Below are 18042 nucleotides of genomic sequence, written 5' to 3'. Positions count from 1 at the left end.
AATTGACTTTAAAAAACAGACTCGAGTGCTGCAGCATTGCTTTAGAGGTTTTAGAACCAGAAGGTCCACTTGTCCCCTGGTGGTGTAGTGGTTAGGATGCGGTGCTCTCACCGCTGCGGCCCGGGTTCGATCCCCGATCAAGGAACCAACCCCAGCCACTCTTAGTGCTGGTCCCGAGCCCGGATAAATGGGGAGGGTTGTGTTAGGAAGGGCATCCAGCGTAAAAACATGTGCCAAATCAAACATGCGGATGATCCGCTGTGGTGACCCCTGATGGGAGAAGCCAAAAGAAAGTTTTAGAAGCAGAAGGTCCACTTGTCATGTCCCTTTCCCCAAAATATTTTATATCTTATTTTTTCCATGTATTCTGGAGAATTTTTAAGACATTCTAAAACCATCCCCCAAAATGATCTAGAACCACCTTTATATTTTTTGAGAACATTTTTGAAAATATTCTGGAAGCTTTTTTCCCCAAAATATTTCGTATCCCTCTTTCATGGATTCTGTACCCTTCAAAACACTCTAGAAAACTTTCTGAAATATTTCTAATCCTTCCTTCCTAGACTAAATTTTTTATTTTTTTTTTAACCGTTCTAGGAAGTTTCTTTATAGATTTTGCAAACATTCTTGACTTCTGGATTGAAATCTGGATTCTGGATGTAACCTATCATTGATTCAGCCATCCTGAAAATATTCTGGAGCTTAACCATCTAGCTTGCTAAGAAGGAGATGTATGTAATAGTTAGCCAAGTTGTTTTTTGTTTTTTTTTTCAACACCAGATTCGGTTTCTTGCCACAGTTCATAAATTCTTTATGTTTTCTGATCAGATAAATACGTTTAAATCACTTTCTAACTTATGAAATAAAATTTGGCTGAGTTTTAATGAAGTTTGTGTGTGTGTGTGTGTGTGTGTGTGTGTGTGTGTGTGTGTGTGTGTGTGTGTGTGTGTTTAATCCTCCATTTTAAGCCTGAAAGTTTTGACCCAAAATGTACATCCATGAAGCTTCACTTCACTACACAGGTTTTCTTTGAGGTAGGAAATGCAGGCAAGTTAAGGCACACACACACACACACACACACACACACACACACACACACACACACACACACACACACACACCTGCGTATTAGCGTAATCCTCTCAGGAGGATCATTGTGCTGAATAGATCAGGATAGGACGCTCTTGAGAGGACAATGAAGTCTCTTATTGAGTCTCAGAGGGAGGCGCCTCAGTTTCTTCACAATTCTGAATGGAGAAAAGCTGCTGGCTTCTTTATTCAGGACTTTGTTGGACCGCTTACATTTATACATGAACATATCCGATTCCAGAAATAGTTTTAAGCGACTTGATCTTCTGGGTAGCTTTTAAAGTACTATAATAAAATTAGAACAATAAGAGTTGTAGAAGGAAAAGCAGATTTCTTTACCTTCGAACTTCAGCAGTGTTTGAATCTTTTCAGACGTGTTGAAGTGACAGGAAGTTTTGTTCTTAAAGAGCGGCCTGACACCAAAACACCACATCACAGAAATATCTCACCATGTCAATTTTGTATCAGGAACCTTCTACTCTAAAGCAAAGAAGAAGGTACATGAGGGTGAACTGGATCCAGAGCTCCTGAGTACTGCAAGAGAAAAGTGTCTTATTGTCTATGTGTCACAAATTTAAATTCCGAGATGGCAGTGTTCTCTGGGTGGGAGGTATGGAGGAACAGTTTTTCTCTGGTCTCAACAACTCTAAGTCTTTAAGCTCATGAAAAATATAAGGACAAAAGTTTGTAAACACCTTTAGACACAATCATGGAACCATAAGGAATGAACTTTCGCTGTTGAGGATGAGGACGGGTTCCCTTTGGGGCCTGCCTCCTTAAGGTTTCTTCCTCATACCATCTCAGCGCCACTGGCTCACTCATGAGGGACAAAGAGCATAAGATTGCATAAGATTGTTTTATTTTACAAAACATTTGCATGTGTTTGTTTTCAAATGGTTAACAAATGATTCACTTTCCACATCAATGAAAAATGTAAATAATTGAAAAAATTGTACTGATAAAAAAAATAATAATTCAATCTTGTGGAAAATAAATTGAATAAAAATGAATTGGGTAAAAATTGTGTATATATATGGTCTTTTTTTTTATTAAATGTGAAAAAAATTATAATTATCATGGAAATGAAAAACGCAACAAGTATAAATACGCACGAGTGTTGAAAAAAAATGACTTTTTTTTTTTGTGTACAGAAAATACAATGTCAAGAAATTCAGTATCACACAGGATGTGCTTTAAATACATTGAGATAAACCAAGATGGGGGATGGTTCCACATGAAGAGCCTACAATCCATCAGGTAACTGTGACAGGTTCATCTCTAGACCAATGAAGATGGATTTGGTCTGTAATTAATATATAATAATGATATATTTATTATTTAATATTTATATATAATAATAAACAATCTGCTAGAACGGCGTAGGAATACAACTACCACGATTTACACTCAAGTGATCATCAGTGAACAGTTGATAAACCTCAACAATAATGGAACTATAATGAATGGACATTATGATGTCCCCCATATATGAGAATGGTTTCTTCTTCATACCATTTCAGGGTGTTTTCCTTGCTTCTACTGGCTCGCTCATTAAGTGCGAACTTATAGGGACTATTTTATAAAATGTATAAAAGTAATCTTTTTCTAAAGCAACTTTGGCACTATGTCCATTGTTAAAAGTGCTTTATAAAAAAAAAAAGCATTGAATTGAACCTCATTAGTGAACCAGAAGCCCCCTGTTTTGAGCTTGAACAAGTGTTAGATCTGTGAATGTTCATATTCATTCTCTACCGCTTTATGGTGCTCTTATCTGTGACGGCGTTTCATCCTCGAAACCTCTTTCATCACGTCCCTAAATCCAGCCATGTGCACTCGTTCTTTCACGGCTTCTTATTCACTTTAGAATGTGGGATCAAAGGTCACGTAACTCACAGGAGGGTCTCTGTAATGGGCAGGAGAAAACGGGTTTCTGCATGGAGGTGGTAGATAGAGGAGGGGCAAGACGGAGTCTCGAGTCAAGTGTAAAAAGACAGAAAGGAACTTTTACAGATCAGGCGAGATTTACGGCAGAGATTTATACGTGTGAAGAAACACTAAAGAAAGGGGTTACCTCAAGGGACTGACGGTTTGACATAAAGATTAACCCTAAATGCAGTCAAATGTATACAGTGTTTTTCCACTTTTTAACCATTTATAGTTACCTTTAATCATGTGGAATATCATTGAAAGAAAGAGGAAAGACAGAAAGTTAGAAAATTGGGGTCAGAGATTAGGGTCAGCCATGATACAGCGCCCCTGGTGGAGAGATGGTTAAGAGCCTGACAGAGGCAGCTTGCTGATTCTGGGAGTTGAATCAGTAACCACTGAGCTACCAATCTATTCCAGTGAGCAACCCAGAGTCCTATTGAGCTACCATAAGTTCATTCTAGTCCAGGGCAGATCTATAAAAATAATTATTTATGGGGTGGCAAGGGGGTGGCATGAGAATTATGAGGGGTGGCAACCCTGAAGCAAGCATCCTTGCATGGCTCTTGTGGATTCAAGGAATGATATACATTGGTCTATAAAAATGTAATAAAGACTGATGTGTGATTGACTTTAGCTGAATCTGATGTTTGGATTGGACAGAAACTAATTAAATGAGATGGTAAGATATATATATGCTTTGGTTCGTTAAAAGAGCCGACTATAGTCATTTGTGATCAGCGGTCAGGCTGGTTGTGCTGAATGTGTTTGATTCACTAAAACAAAGCAGTTGATAAAGAGTCGTTTGTTCAGGCTACGCTTTAATGGATAGAAGGCATTTCTTGCCATTATTTACAGCTGATTTTTTGAAGCGCTGTAAATCGGTCAAGGAAACGGATTAAATTCCTATTTGATACATTGGGATACCAGTGCTGGGGTGGCAGTTGGGGTGGCAATGCTTATTCTTAGGGTGGCAGTCGCCATCTCATGCAACCCCGATAGAGACGCCCCTGATTCCAGTTATCACTTATGTTACAGCAGAGTATAGACAGCAGTTGTGCCACTAATTTGTCTCTTTTTCTCTTTTGAAGTTAAAAACCACAAGTCTGTAAAGGGCTGATTTCCATACGGAGGAAAACTTCTTGTCCTGACACTGGAGACCCCTTCCAGAAAACTAATAAACGCCTCACAAATAAACTTCACCACATCAATCATTAGATGCTTTTCTGGGTCAAATCACATTTCTCTTACATCACACACACTTTTTTAAAACCCAAACTGTGCATTCATTCTTTCATGGTTCCTGGTTCACTTTAAAATGTGGGGTCGAAGGTCATCAAACTCAGAGATCTTTGCTTCTATTCTAAGCAGCAAGTTCATTATAGCAGCTAGTGATGGGAAGATCGGGTCATTTCGTCAAATCACAGGAAAGAAGAGAAAAGAGTGCTGCGTTCACAAACCGTGTGGGCCATGTTCTGGGCCAGTGCAGTGTCATTGTACTCATCATCATCATCATCATTTTCATCGCTGCCATGAGCCTCGAAGCTCCTGTAAAGAACTTGAGCACTTTGCCTTCATTTCAGGAATAACTTTTTTGACCATCATCATTATATTTGATGCAGGTTTTATAAACACCACCAGGAAAGAGGAAAAGAGGAAGACCAAGGAGGAGGTTTATAAAAGCGGTGAGGGAAGATATGCAGATAGTTGATATGAAAGAGGCAGATGTAGAGGACAGAGTAGTATAGAGACTGATGATCCGCTGTGGCGACCCCTAGTGGGAGCAGCTGAAAGAGAAAGAAAAATCTTGGTCAGATACCATAAGTGGTAGCTCAGTGGTTAACCCTCAAAAACTCAGTATAAATGAGATCAATGTTAAGGTGTCTACTGAATGCCGTAAACGGAAATGCAATAACAGAACCACAAGCTATGGGATTAGTAATATGAGCTGACGACACATCAGATACACCCTAACCAATGACGTCATGTTGTAGGTGTAACAGCTACCGCATGTATAATGACTGGAGAATTAAGAGAAACTCATTTCAAGTTCTAAATTTTTCCATACTTATGATATCGAAATCTTTCACCCACACTGCTGTGAAAATACACTTTAGTTTGCAAATAGTTACATCACAAGAACATGCGTCAGTAATTTCGTTTACTGCTTTATTTCGCCCCCTAGTGGAGCAAATAAGAATAGCTCAGCAGTCAGCGGATATATTCAATCCTAAAGTGTTCAATAGATTTTAGCTTTCTAGAGTCTCCTAGTGTAAATAAAGGGGAAATGCAACATCATCCAAACACATTGTTTACAATTTTTTGCTAACAGTTAAAAAAAAAGATATTATACTGGAAAAGTCGGGTGTCCCTATAACTTTGGCGAGATCATGTATCATTTTAACTCAAAAGTGCCACCTACTGGTGTAACGATGCAATTTACAGTGTCACTGAATGAAACCATTTACAATGAGATTCTGTATTCCTACAATTAGACCAACACAGTCCAAGTATGTAATTAATCAAAAATGGTCTTAACACACACCTACAGTTTATTATAGAGTAGGAGGATTTTGAAAACAACTCCTGGGCAGTTTTTCCATTTACAACACACCTGATTCGGCTTGGAACAATTTTGTGAATCCGATGCTTCATTTAATCCAACAGAGCAAAAACAATAAAACTGTGAGTGAACTTACTGCCTCGTGTGACTCTTGTCTGACATCAGGTGCTATATCTAATATATATTTTTAAAAAAAACACTTAAAATGAACCACCAAGTTTAGCGATGCTGGAATTAAAGAGTCTTTTGAGAAGATGTTCCACTAGATTTTGGCATGTGCTTGTGATGATTCATTCAACTACAAGAAGGCCTGAGGCAGTCATCATTCACATTCATCCAAAAGGTGTTCAATAGGGTTGAGGTCAGAGCTTTACAGCAGATCTTCCACTCCAACACAAATAAAGTAAATCTTCATGGAGCTGGTTTTGTGCACAGGGGCATGGTCATGGTTTGGGTCTGCTAGTTCAAGTAACGGGAACATTCACACGAACGCATCCAAAGATTATACAATTGTGTGGTAACAGTTTGGGGAGGAACCACATGAGGCCGGAAGTGTCAGGTGTCCCAATACTTTAGTCCATACATCTGCAATGTTTTATAGAGAAAAAAAATTAAAAACATTAGTTTTGGCCAAAAAGTTTCTCTGCTGAGCTCATCAAACTTTTTAAGCATGCGGAGGAAGAAATTTTGTCATGTGAGAAAGTGATGTGATCTGCATGGCTTCAGACCAAAAAAACAATAAAAAAAAAAGAAAATGTATCCTCTAATCTACTGAACGTAATCAACTAAAACAGGAAATTATTTTTTTTAAACCAGAAACGCTCCAATATAAAAGAGACCTGAATTGCTTTTTTTTTATTTGATTTTTTATTATATTTATAATTTAAACTTTATATTTGAAACGTAATTAATATGGATGTGAGAGCTGCAGCTTTGTGCAAGTCATGACTTTATCTACGTATTTCATCTTTAATTTCTTCAGAGGAAGAAGGGAAAAATAAAAAATAAAGAAAAACAATGAAAAAGGAAGTGTGGGGTGTAGGTATTGGCTAGTACTTAAGCTTCAAGTATCGATATTACTGATTACTGAAAGGAAGTGGTCTCGTGTGGTCTCTAGTCCAATATCACCATTATTACTTTAAACTGCCAAATAGGACAAAGTGTGCAGGTCATTACTTCATATGAGAGAGACAGAGAGAGAGACAAACAGGAGAAACAAATGTTCAGACCATCCCAGTTTAAAAGCATGAAGCAATTTCATTCATTCTCCCCTGCATTAATAAAGAAATGAGAGCGAATGGATCCCGTCATCTCCAAGTTTTTTTCAAACTGCTCTCTTCCCATAGAGGGACAATTAGATCCATGTGACACAAAGAGAGAGGGGTGAGGGGGATGGGGGGGAAGGAAAAAAAAAAAAAAAAAAGTCAAAGTTCACAGTAGTCATTTTTTTTTCCCTTTTAAATATTTTTTTTTCTTAAATATATACACCAGGCAAAACACATATCTATTACTCCGAGGAATCGGTTAACGTCTGCTCGCTTCACGTCTCCGTCCGACGTGGATGTTTTCGACAACAAATCCGACAGTCTATACGTATGGGTTTTTTTTTGTTTTTTGTTTTTTTACTTGGTACATTTTTAATCGTTACACCATCATGAAGAGCGGCGTGAATCGCGGTCTTCCAGTCACAGACGAAGCCCTCCACCGAACGGCCTTACTGAACACGTCTCTGAATACACTTGCTGAAAGAAGAAGAAAAAAAAAAAAAAAACGCCTTTCGGGTCACGTACACCGGCTTGAAGGCTCTAGAATATAGTTGTTTAAATATCTGGTAAATAAGTGGGCGTGAAAACAAAACGATTGGGGGGAAGGTCACGTCTGTTCACAAGCGTACATACACTCCGCGCTCCTAACTCGTACAGAGGAAACAGAGTCAAATTAAAATATTAATAATGAAAAAGAGGGGAGGGACCAAAGAAAAGAAACACACACACACACACACACACACACACCTGTGAGTCATAAATGTGTATCATATAAGAGCGAATGATCCGTGGAGCTCGGTCCTCGTGGCGTACACATAACGGACTCAGATCTACAGGTGTGCGTGGTCATGACCTGTGCCAACTAAAAGTCTCGGAGAAGGAAGGAACGAAGGGGATGAGGAGGAGGTGTGTGTGGCGGCATCTCCACGGTTCGAGCCGCCGCAGAAGGCCGTAAAACGTGGATCGTTCCAACTCGGCCGTGCTGAGAAGCTGCGTTCGTCTGCTCCGCTCCGGGACGTCAGAAATAAATCTGTTTGGCGTCCGAAGGGTTCTGTTCCATCGGACAGTACGGACACTTCAGCCTGCAGGGATGAGGAAGACGCCGTTATACACGGAGGACGGACATTTCAAATAAAAATCACTCGTAACAACTAGAGGTGACCCCGATTCCATGCTTCGATAGGAGGAGCCCGATTCCACTACCGAGCTCACAAGTGAATCTTTGCAGGATCATGCATTCTGGTTATATGGGGGTGCTCCATAAATAAATAAATAAATAAATCCAATCACCCCTGTGAAAGATTTAAGTTTCAACTTCCAACCATGTAGACGCATTCGGTCTCAACCAGATTTACCCATCTTAAAGTAGCAGGTTTTCCCTGATTGTTATGACACAGACAGACAGACAGACAGACAGACAGACAGACACAGACAGCCCTTCATGAGAAATTTACAACATAGGCATATTCAGGGAAAAACTAATCCTTTTTGGAGGTTGGATCTGTTTCATAAGAGTGTATTTGGAGAAGAAACAGTGAGGGGAGAAATAATTTTTTTACATTTCTGGTCACATATAAATAGTACATAGAGAAAAAAATAAGTAGGAAGTCTTGATCACTGTTTAATTTCTGTTTTTTTTTTATATATAGTGATTGTAATTCATGTTAAGGTGGCTGAATATATACATGTAAAGGCGGTTAATTAATAGCGCTTTTGAACTTTTGAATGATTCAAATAAAATAAATTGAGTAGAGATTTTAAATCCATTGTAGCTGTAAAATACATTTTGTAGAGTAAAAGGGAAAAAGTTCTTGTAACCACTACTTGAATTTTCACTCAGATTTACAATTTAAATCGTTTCTGCTATCAGGTTTGATACCTAGTTGTCGGGATTTGGAACAGAACCTACTTCCCCGCGTTGGTGAGTTTGTTAAGAGCGTCTCTGGAAATGACGTGACCGCAGATGAGCTTCATGGGTGGGTTACTCTCTGACGTCTGCTGCCTCAAAATGGGACACGCAAACACCGAGTGATACCAGCACTTCTTGCCCAGGTCGATCTCAATCTGAAACACACAACATAGACTTCAGTCCAAAACGTACTGCCACTCGCATTCATGACTACAAAAAGTAGACTTATTTTATCAAAAGCTGTGCTGGTTTACAGTGAATTCACCAAGCTGGCCCCTCGTTCCCCAACATCACACACATTTCCATATGGTAAACATTCCATTAAAACCCTGAACACTAATGAGGTTCAGCAGGGACAATCCTTGTTTGTTTTTTTATACACACTATATGGAAAGGTTTGGGGACACTTGACCATAAGACCGAAAAATTCATAAAAAGACCGAAATTAAGAGAACGGAGGAGGAGGAAAAAAAAAAAGAGCGAGAGAATAAGGCAGACTTACAGGCAGCTCGTCCTTGTGTGTCCAGACGCCACTACACTGCCTCTGTTCAATGACCTGCTTAATGTTCATCAACACTGGCAAGGCCATGCAACCTGCTGCAAAACTGAGGAACACACACACACACACACACACACACACACGTTAGCCATGTTATTTAAAAACAGACAATGTAGAACTAGCGTTTGTGAACCTCACCAATTCAGTCCTTTTTTTTTTAATGATTATTTCACAAACTAATGTAAATGTTGCTCAAACTTCACTATATGGCCAAATGTTTGTTTGACACTTGAGCATAAGATTAGTAGGTGCTTTTTGAACATCTCATTCCACATTCCCATTTGCTGTTATAATGACCTCCACTTTTCTGAGAAGATGTTCCACTAGATTTATGCAGATTCATTCAGCTGTAAGGGTGTTAGTAAAGTCAGGTACTGATGAAGGTGAGGTGAGGAGGCCTGGGGTTCAGTCAGCGTTCACCTTCATTCCAAAAGGTATAGGGTTGAGTTCAGAGCTCCATTTCTAATTTGAACCGATTCAATTTTTCTGCTTTGCTTGTTATTTAACCTACACAGGGATGAAGTTTACGGAAATGGAGATGATGTGGTGTCTGACCTGACGCTGAGCGGAGACTCTACGGACAGGCCGAGCAGGGCGCAGGCGTCTCGCGTGAAGATGTTGCAGATCTCGGCCCACTGGTTGGTCTCGAGAAGACTGCGGTACGGGGAGTTCTCGATGCCATTACGCAGGTAAACCAGGCTGCCCATTAACACCTGGATGTCTAGACACGAACAACAGACACAAGGCGCCAGGTCACACAGATCGAACTGGACTACTGGGCTAGAAATGTATAAACATGTCCTACTGCTGATGCAATGGTACATCCATTTTTATAGATTTAAACTAACAATCTGAGCTACTTTCTTTCAGTTTCAAGTAAAACAACAGTTAAGGTCAAACTTGGGCATTTACGTTGTCTATGTCAATATTCTTAAATGTGATTGGTCAAAAGTTGTGGGAATATTAGCGGTTGGATCATAGCTGATAACGATTAAATCGAACAATAGCTTTTTACATTTATACTGGATAAAAGCATAAAAAATAAAAATAAAAAACACCACTTCATGTTAAACAGTACTGAATAAAGAAAATGTGCTAAATTATATAATTATAAATTAATTCATATTTATATAATAAAAAATTTAAAATAAATATAATATCGCACTTTCCATGTAGTCTCGTGTAAAAACATACAGCAAGTGGCGTCAGCTCTCAGAATGAAAGCGGACCTTTTGCAGCAGCTCCAGCAACTGATGCTACCCGGAAAAACTATCTGTATGGATTTTTTCGGATTGTTCCAATAATCAACTATCGGTGTCAATCAGCAAAACCCGACGAATCAGTCGACATCTAGGCGATATGACTGGTATCTTGTTTTTCTTGTTGGAAATATAAATTTTTTTTGGCTGAAAGTTAAATCTGTGAAAACTAAACCCATTTACTGCATTAAATTGCCATATTACATCAAAATGCAAATACAAATAAATAAATACAAATATTAAAATCTATTCCAAATTGTCTTTTTTTGTGTTTGTTTTGGAATTATTTGAGTTAATCGAGGAATCGTTTCAGCCCTTTTGCACTGTGTTATTTATTAATAAATGAAATAAGAGCAGGTAAATATAAATAAGCAGAACAACATACACTTATAAAATCATGCTCATGGAGCTTATTATTAGAAATCTTTTTTATTATGATCTCTTTTTGATTAGCGATCCATCTCTCTCCGTGCGCTACCTCTCTGATGCTGCGTGGCGAACGGCTGGAAGTGGCGAGCGTAGTGTAGCGCCTCCAGCTGGTTTTCCACTCCCCCGTTCAGCAGGCTAATGAAGTACAGACGGTGCAGTTTGAACTCCAGACTGCTGTTCAGATCCAGCAGCCTCTGTCTGTTCGTTACGGCCCATCTGGCAGAGACCACACACACACACACACACACACACACACACACACACACACACACACACACACACACACACACACACACACACACACACACACACACACACACACACACACAATAATTGCACTACACAATTACAGTTCAAAAATATTTCAGAGTAAAGTCCAGAGTAGGTAAGGATCTCTACGCACTCTAGTGCTGGTCGGAGGTCCTGCATCCTTAAAGCCTCCAGAATGCGGTTGAGCTCTAGAAATGGCTGCTTCATGCTCATGTCGATGACCACGCCCGACTCCTGCCATGTAGACAGAAAGAAATAAAAATTCATTTTTCACAAGAAGGATTTAATCCAAAAAGGTAGGAACTGTAATAATAAGAAGCTGCACCTGGCAGAGGTCTTCAGCGACGCTCAGCATGCCCTGTCTGTACAGGTGCTCCACGATGGTCTCGCTGAGGTTCCTCTGCTTCTCAGACGAGTCCCACACCGTCTCGGCTACTACAGCGCTCACCTCCGCATCGAAGTTCTGCATAGCGTAAAAGGCCCAGTGAACACACTACAGAGATGCTCACCTGAATTATACTGACGTGTACAACAGCCTGTTCAATGTACTGTTCAACACACAGACATCTAGAGCCTCATGGTGAAGAACACGTTTCGTTGTGTTGTTACAGCCTGAAACATCTACAGGCTCACACAGAGGGGATCTTATGATTACTATGATGTGAAAATAATGGTGCTAATCAGAGACGGTCAGAGAAAGGCCGAACGACAAGAAGGATACGAAAAATAAAGAACGAAATTATACAAGAGTTGAAAAGAAAAAGTTCGATTCATGGCCGATAAATAAACGAACAACAAAAAAATAAAAAAAGACAGACAGATGAGAAAACCAAAAGAAAGAAAGAGACAAAAAAAAAAAAAAAAGGAACGTAACACAAATGAAAGAACAAAGAAGAAAAAAAGGGATAATATTAAGCATGTCTGAATCACAAAATAAAATTTAATACAACAAAAAGGAGAAAATAAAATAAAAAGGGGGATAAAAGGAAACGAAGAAAAAGAAAGACAAAATATATACAAGTAAAAAAAAAAAGAAGAGGAGACAAAAATTATAAGTACAATATCAAAAGTTAAATAATGAACGAAATCACGCAAGCAAATGAAAAAAAATAAAAAATTAATAATAAAATAAAAAAAGAGACACAATGTAAGGGGGATGAAGTGAAGGAGGAGGAGGGGGGACCCACTCTGTCGATGGCTTTGCCCACTTTGGACACGCTGCCGTGGATGTCTTTGTGGCGAGAGGCGAGCATCTGCACGGTCTCCTTGATTTCCTTACAGCACTGCGCCATCGTCTGTGAGAACACTGATAAATCTGTTTCCTGTACACCTGAGAAAAGAGGAGAATCTCCAGAACACAACGCATTTCTGCTAAATTAAATCAAATCACATACCACAAGAGAACAGAAAGAATATTAGACTAAGAGACCGAAAAAAAAAAAAAAAAAACTGACAGAAAAGGACAACAGACAGAGAGAAAAGGAAGACAGAGAGAAAAGGAAGACAGAGACCGAGAGAAAAGGAAGACGAAGACCGAGAGAAAAGGAAGACGAAGACCGAGAGAAAAGGAAGACGAAGACCGAGAGAAAGGGAAGACGAAGACCGAGAGAAAGGGAAGACGAAGACCGAGAGAAAGGGAAGACAGAAAAAAAAGGAAGACAGAGAAAAAAAGGATCTGACTGGATAAATCATGATCAGCCAGGTTTACAGGTGTTCCTATTAAAGGCGACCAGCGTGTGCTCTTACCGAAGGTGACCAGTTGGCTGCGCAGCTCACACACGGTCCTGAGCAGCTCGTCGAGACGTTCCTCTGACTGGTGTCCGTACGTCACGAACCTGTGCAGCACCTTCTCCAGCTCTCGCTCCACACATGCACACTGCTCCATGTCCTCACTCGTTCTTATTCACACTATCGCACATATGACAGGAGAGAACACACCAACACCTGCAACACACACACACACACACACACACACACACACACACACACACACACACACACACACACACTTATTTTAAGAACAATTACCCTCTAAAAAAAAAACAGGTCACATGATTTCTAAAGCAGCATCCAAGTATCAAAGTATAGTATAGAAATCAAACTAGAATATAGAGTATATAATAGAACTAGAATATAGAGTATATAATAGAACTAGAACTAGAATATAGAGTATATAATAGAACTAGAATATAGAGTATATAATAGAACTAGAATATAGAGTATATAATAGAACTAGAACTAGAATATAGAGTATATAATAGAACTAGAACTAGAATATAGAGTATATAATAGAACTAGAACTAGAATAGAGTATATAATAGAACTAGAATATAGAGTATAATAGAACTAGAATATAGAGTATATAATAGAACTAGAACTAGAATATAGAGTATATAATAGAACTAGAATATAGAGTATAGTATAGAACTAGAATATAGAGTATAGTATAGAACTAGAACTAGAATATAGAGTATATAATAGAACTAGAACTAGAATAGAGTATATAATAGAACTAGAATATAGAGTATATAATAGAACTAGAACTAGAATAGAGTATATAATAGAACTAGAATATAGAGTATAGTATAGAACTAGAACTAGAATATAGAGTATAGTATAGAACTAGAACTAGAATATAAAGTATAGTATAGAACTAGAATATAGAGTATAGTATAGAACTAGAATATAGAGTATATAATAGAACTAGAATATAGAGTATATAATAGAACTAGAACTAGAATATAGAGTATATAATAGAACTAGAATATAGAGTATATATAGAACTAGAACTAGAATATAGGTATATAATAGAACTAGAACTAGAATATAGAGTATATAATAGAACTAGAACTACAATATAAAGTATATAATAGAACTAGAATATAGAGTATATAATAGAACTAGAACTAGAATAGAGTATATAATAGAACTAGAATATAGAGTATAGTATAGAACTAGAACTAGAATATAGAGTATAGTATAGAACTAGAACTAGAATATAAAGTATAGTATAGAACTAGAATATAGAGTATAGTATAGAACTAGAATATAGAGTATATAATAGAACTAGAATATAGAGTATAATAGAACTAGAACTAGAATATAGAGTATATAATAGAACTAGAATATAGAGTATATAATAGAACTAGAATATAGAGTATATAATAGAACTAGAACTAGAATATAGAGTATATAATAGAACTAGAACTACAATATAAAGTATATAATAGAACTAGAACTAGAGTATATAATAGAACTAGAACTAGAATATAAAGTATATACTAGAACTAGAATATAGAGTAAATAATAGAACTAGAATATAGAGTATATAATAGAACTAGAACTAGAATATAAAGTATATAATAGAACTAGAATATAGAGTATATAATAGAACTAGAATATAAAGTATATAATAGAACTAGAATATAGAGTATATAATAGAACTAGAATATAGAGTATATAATAGAACTAGAATATAGAGTATAGTATAGAACTAGAACTAGAATATATAATAGAACTAGAACTAGAATATAGAGTATAGTATAGAAATGGAAATAGAATATAGAGTTTATCAGTTGCCCAATGTTTTTCCTATGAAGGACCAAAGATCAAACTTGATTGAAGAATGTGGGCAAACAAAAAAACAAATGTTGCGTTAAAACAAGCGTTCATGTTGCCATGGTTTCTCTCGTTTACATTTCAAATTTAAAAAGGAATAAATAAGAAACGTGACTCCAATCTGCGTAACTGATGCGGTTTTATATCAAGTTCTCCATCTATAACTATAGGTTCTAGTTTGTGCATCTTTGGTGTAATGTATAGAACTAGAATAGGAATGACAGCTGATATTTGATACACAAATTTTTTACAGATTCCTGAATACGTCACTGAGGTCATTTCCTGTGACAAACTGAGCAAATTCGTTACACATTTCCGAAAAAACATCTGGACTCGTTCCTCCGATTACTTCTTTATATACTTATAATACAGAACAGGTGTTAAGTCATTTATAAAAATAAATACATTTGTTTTACTCAAATCGAGCACCAAAATCCGGCATTTAAACCCGTCCGTGTGGAAACATGGCAAAAGTTCAGTTTGGTGTCCAGATAAATAAATGCTTTATGTTGGGGATGTTTTTCACTAATAATAAACAGAAAATTCCATAAAGCATCCAGATTTGTCCATGGCAATGTTGATTAGAGCATTAAAAACTTTTTATTCATTTGAGGTACATTTTAAAATGACGACGAATTAAAACGTGTGACGAGGTTGTGAGTAATCACGAGTTAACTCATGACAATCGTGCGATTAATCAAATAAATATTTTTATGAATTGACAGTCGATTACTTACACACACACACACACACACACACACACACACACACACACACACACACACACACACACACCATGGGGAGGGGGTAGATTGGGGAAGGAGAGAGAGAGGGGGGGTATAAGTAGGGCAATAATGTAATTAAAGTAATTTCCTTTAGATATAAAACAGGATATTGTTCTTTCTTTATATACATTTATTATATTATTATTATTATTGTTGTTGTTGATTGTAGGAATCTTTCAACAAGGCAAACACTTATAATTGACTTCCTTATATATTAATCATTTTTCACTCCAAAAATGTCACACTATAAAAAAAAACTTAAAAAGATCCCTTTTCATTTTAACAACATATTATTATTATTATTATTATTATTATTATTATTATTATTATTATTACTACATTTCATTAAAACCCTTAAATGTCTTAGTTGCTAGTCAACTATTACAACCAGGTTTATTTCCCCCTTTTTCACACCATCCTTATAAACAAACGTGTGGGTAATTTGGTAGCAGAATATCTAAATAGAAAACAAATAATAACAAATAAACAAACTAAAGAAAAAAAACTAAAACTAAACCCAAACATGGACAGTGCTCTATGCTAGCATGCTAATCAGGATAAACAGCTCGGAGGGTGAAAACATCCGGCATTTTTTAACTCTGTTTAACCGCTGACACTAGGGATAAAAGATACCATGTGGATTTTATGATAAAATAAAACTTATATATGTGGTTTATTCGCTTTGTGGAGGTTTAAATAAATAAATATAAACCGAGCCGTACTCGCCTGTTGTTGTAGCAGCAGCACTCCTCCACCAGACGTCCCCTGGAAACAGGAAGGTCCTTTTCTAGTAGGGGCGCGTCCCAATTTGTGTATAATCCTTCACCGAGGCCACTACGTAAAGTGTGCACGGGCTCGTCCGCTCTAACGCGGAGAGAAGGGCGTTCATGAAGGGAGCGATGGTGTGATTTGGAACTCAGCCAGCCGTTTTCGGCTCCTTCACTGCGGCTTACTGCCTTCTACTGAGCAGGGGGAGGAACATACGAGGAGCGTCCAAAAGTATTGAGACACCCGACCCCTTATGTGGTTCTTCTTCCCCAAACTGTTTCCACAAAGTTAGCTGGAGCACTGAACTTTTTTCTTCATTTAAATTAGAAAATTAAAACCAAAACCCTAACCAGCATGGCAGGCTGTGCACAAAGCCAGCTCCATGAAGATATGCTTTACATCCGTAAGATATGGTGGAAGATCTCCTGCTATAGGGCTCTGAAACACTGACTGCACCCCAGGCCTCCTCACATCACCTCCATCAGTACTTGACATGAATCTCCACAAGGCTTCACAAAGTCTGGTGGAACATCTTCCCAGAAGAGTAGAGATTATTAAAAGAGCAAATGGGCATTACATGTGAAATGAGATGTTTAAAAAGAAGTACTTAGCCATCCTACGGGCAGGTGTCCACAAACCTTTGGCCATAGCGTATATGTGTATATGTAGCAGAGGTGTTGGAGGTATTCAGGTCGGGGATTCAATCTGGATGGAATGTTAGTGCAACACACACACCTACAGACGCCCGTGTCCAGAGCGATGTACAGAAGTGCTTTCAGCCTCTATCAATGAATAAATCTAAACTTGGAAAGTTTATATACGTGCACACACACACACACACACACACACACACACACACACACACACATGTATAATTCACATTTTTGGACTAAATAGAATAGACAGTCGCACCAGCCTCCATGTTTCTTTTATTTGGACAGTGGAAGAAAACTGGACTTATACTATCTATCTATCTATCTATCTATCTATCTATCTATCTATCTGTCTGTCTGTCTGTCTGTCTGTCTGTCTGTCTGTCTGTCTGTCTTTGGCTTCTCCCATTAGGGGGCGCCACAGCGGATTATGCGTCTCCATACCCCTCTCTCCTCTACATCTGCCTTTTTCAAACCAGCTACCAGCATGTCTTCCTTCACCACATCCAGAAACCTCCTCCTTGGTCTTCCTCTTTTCCTACTTCCTAGTGGCTCCATCCTCAACATTTTCCTACTGATATACCCCATGTCCCTTCACTGCACATGTCCAAACCATCTTAATCGGGCCTCTCTTGTGTTGTTATCTAAATGTTGTTATCTAATACATGTATCCAGGCTGAATAACCACCATATAGAACACAAGCAGAGAAAAGATGATCTGGAATGTCACTGTTCTCAGTCATGTTTAGAGTGGTGAGACTAGGGAGCAGGTTGAGAAGAGCCTGGAGAGGTGGAGGTACGTGCTGGAATGAAGGGGAATGAAAGTCAGTAGAAGTAAGACAGAGTACATGTGTGTTGCAGGGAGAAGACGTGGAGAAGGTGGAGGAGTTCAGGTACCTGGGGTCAACAGTGCAGAGTAATGGAGAATGTGTTAGAGAAGTGAAGAAAA

General features: G+C 38.0%; 1 protein-coding gene across 3 annotated transcripts; it reads right to left on the bottom strand.

Moving 5' to 3' along the window:
* Nucleotides 1-1059: 1059 nt before the first annotated feature.
* On the bottom strand, nucleotides 1060-16466 carry rmnd5b (required for meiotic nuclear division 5 homolog B). Of its 3 annotated transcripts, XR_006927230.1 has the most exons (11): nucleotides 16399-16466; nucleotides 13016-13213; nucleotides 12457-12617; nucleotides 11595-11732; nucleotides 11403-11503; nucleotides 11049-11215; nucleotides 9867-10032; nucleotides 9255-9357; nucleotides 8753-8907; nucleotides 7565-7925; nucleotides 1060-1121 (listed from the first exon to the last, which is right to left on the bottom strand). XR_006927230.1 is itself a non-coding variant. In XM_046860096.1 (10 exons), the coding sequence occupies exons 2-10, from the start codon at nucleotides 13152-13154 to the stop codon at nucleotides 7862-7864; spliced, it is 1176 nt and encodes a 391-aa protein (XP_046716052.1). In that variant the 5' UTR covers nucleotides 13155-13213; nucleotides 16399-16466; the 3' UTR covers nucleotides 6816-7861. The 3 variants fall into 3 exon arrangements, 2 of the variants coding, with proteins under 2 accessions (XP_046716052.1, XP_046716051.1); XM_046860096.1 differs by lacking the exon at nucleotides 1060-1121 and having other exon boundaries at nucleotides 6816-7925; nucleotides 12457-12599; XM_046860095.1 differs by lacking the exon at nucleotides 1060-1121 and having other exon boundaries at nucleotides 6816-7925; nucleotides 16395-16421.
* Nucleotides 16467-18042: the final 1576 nt, after the last annotated feature.

This window comes from Silurus meridionalis, chromosome 10, assembly GCF_014805685.1.
Source record: "Silurus meridionalis isolate SWU-2019-XX chromosome 10, ASM1480568v1, whole genome shotgun sequence".
Taxonomy (NCBI): domain Eukaryota; kingdom Metazoa; phylum Chordata; class Actinopteri; order Siluriformes; family Siluridae; genus Silurus; species Silurus meridionalis.
The sequence above is the reverse complement of the archived record's forward strand: the minus strand, read 5'-3'. Positions and strand labels throughout refer to the sequence as shown.

Bases quoted from the DNA above. Each gene is read 5' to 3' on its own strand.
- rmnd5b (XM_046860095.1), bottom strand. From the start codon at position 13,154: ATGGAGCAGTGTGCATGTGTGGAGCGAGAGCTGGAGAAGGTGCTGCAC. The intron at 12,618-13,015 runs GTAAGAGCACAC...TGTGTTCTGGAG, and splicing joins CAGCCAACTGGTCACCTTCG to ATTCTCCTCTTTTCTCAGGT. The intron at 7,926-8,752 runs GTAGGTTCTGTT...TCATCCCTGCAG, and splicing joins AAACTCACCAACGCGGGGAA to GCTGAAGTGTCCGTACTGTC.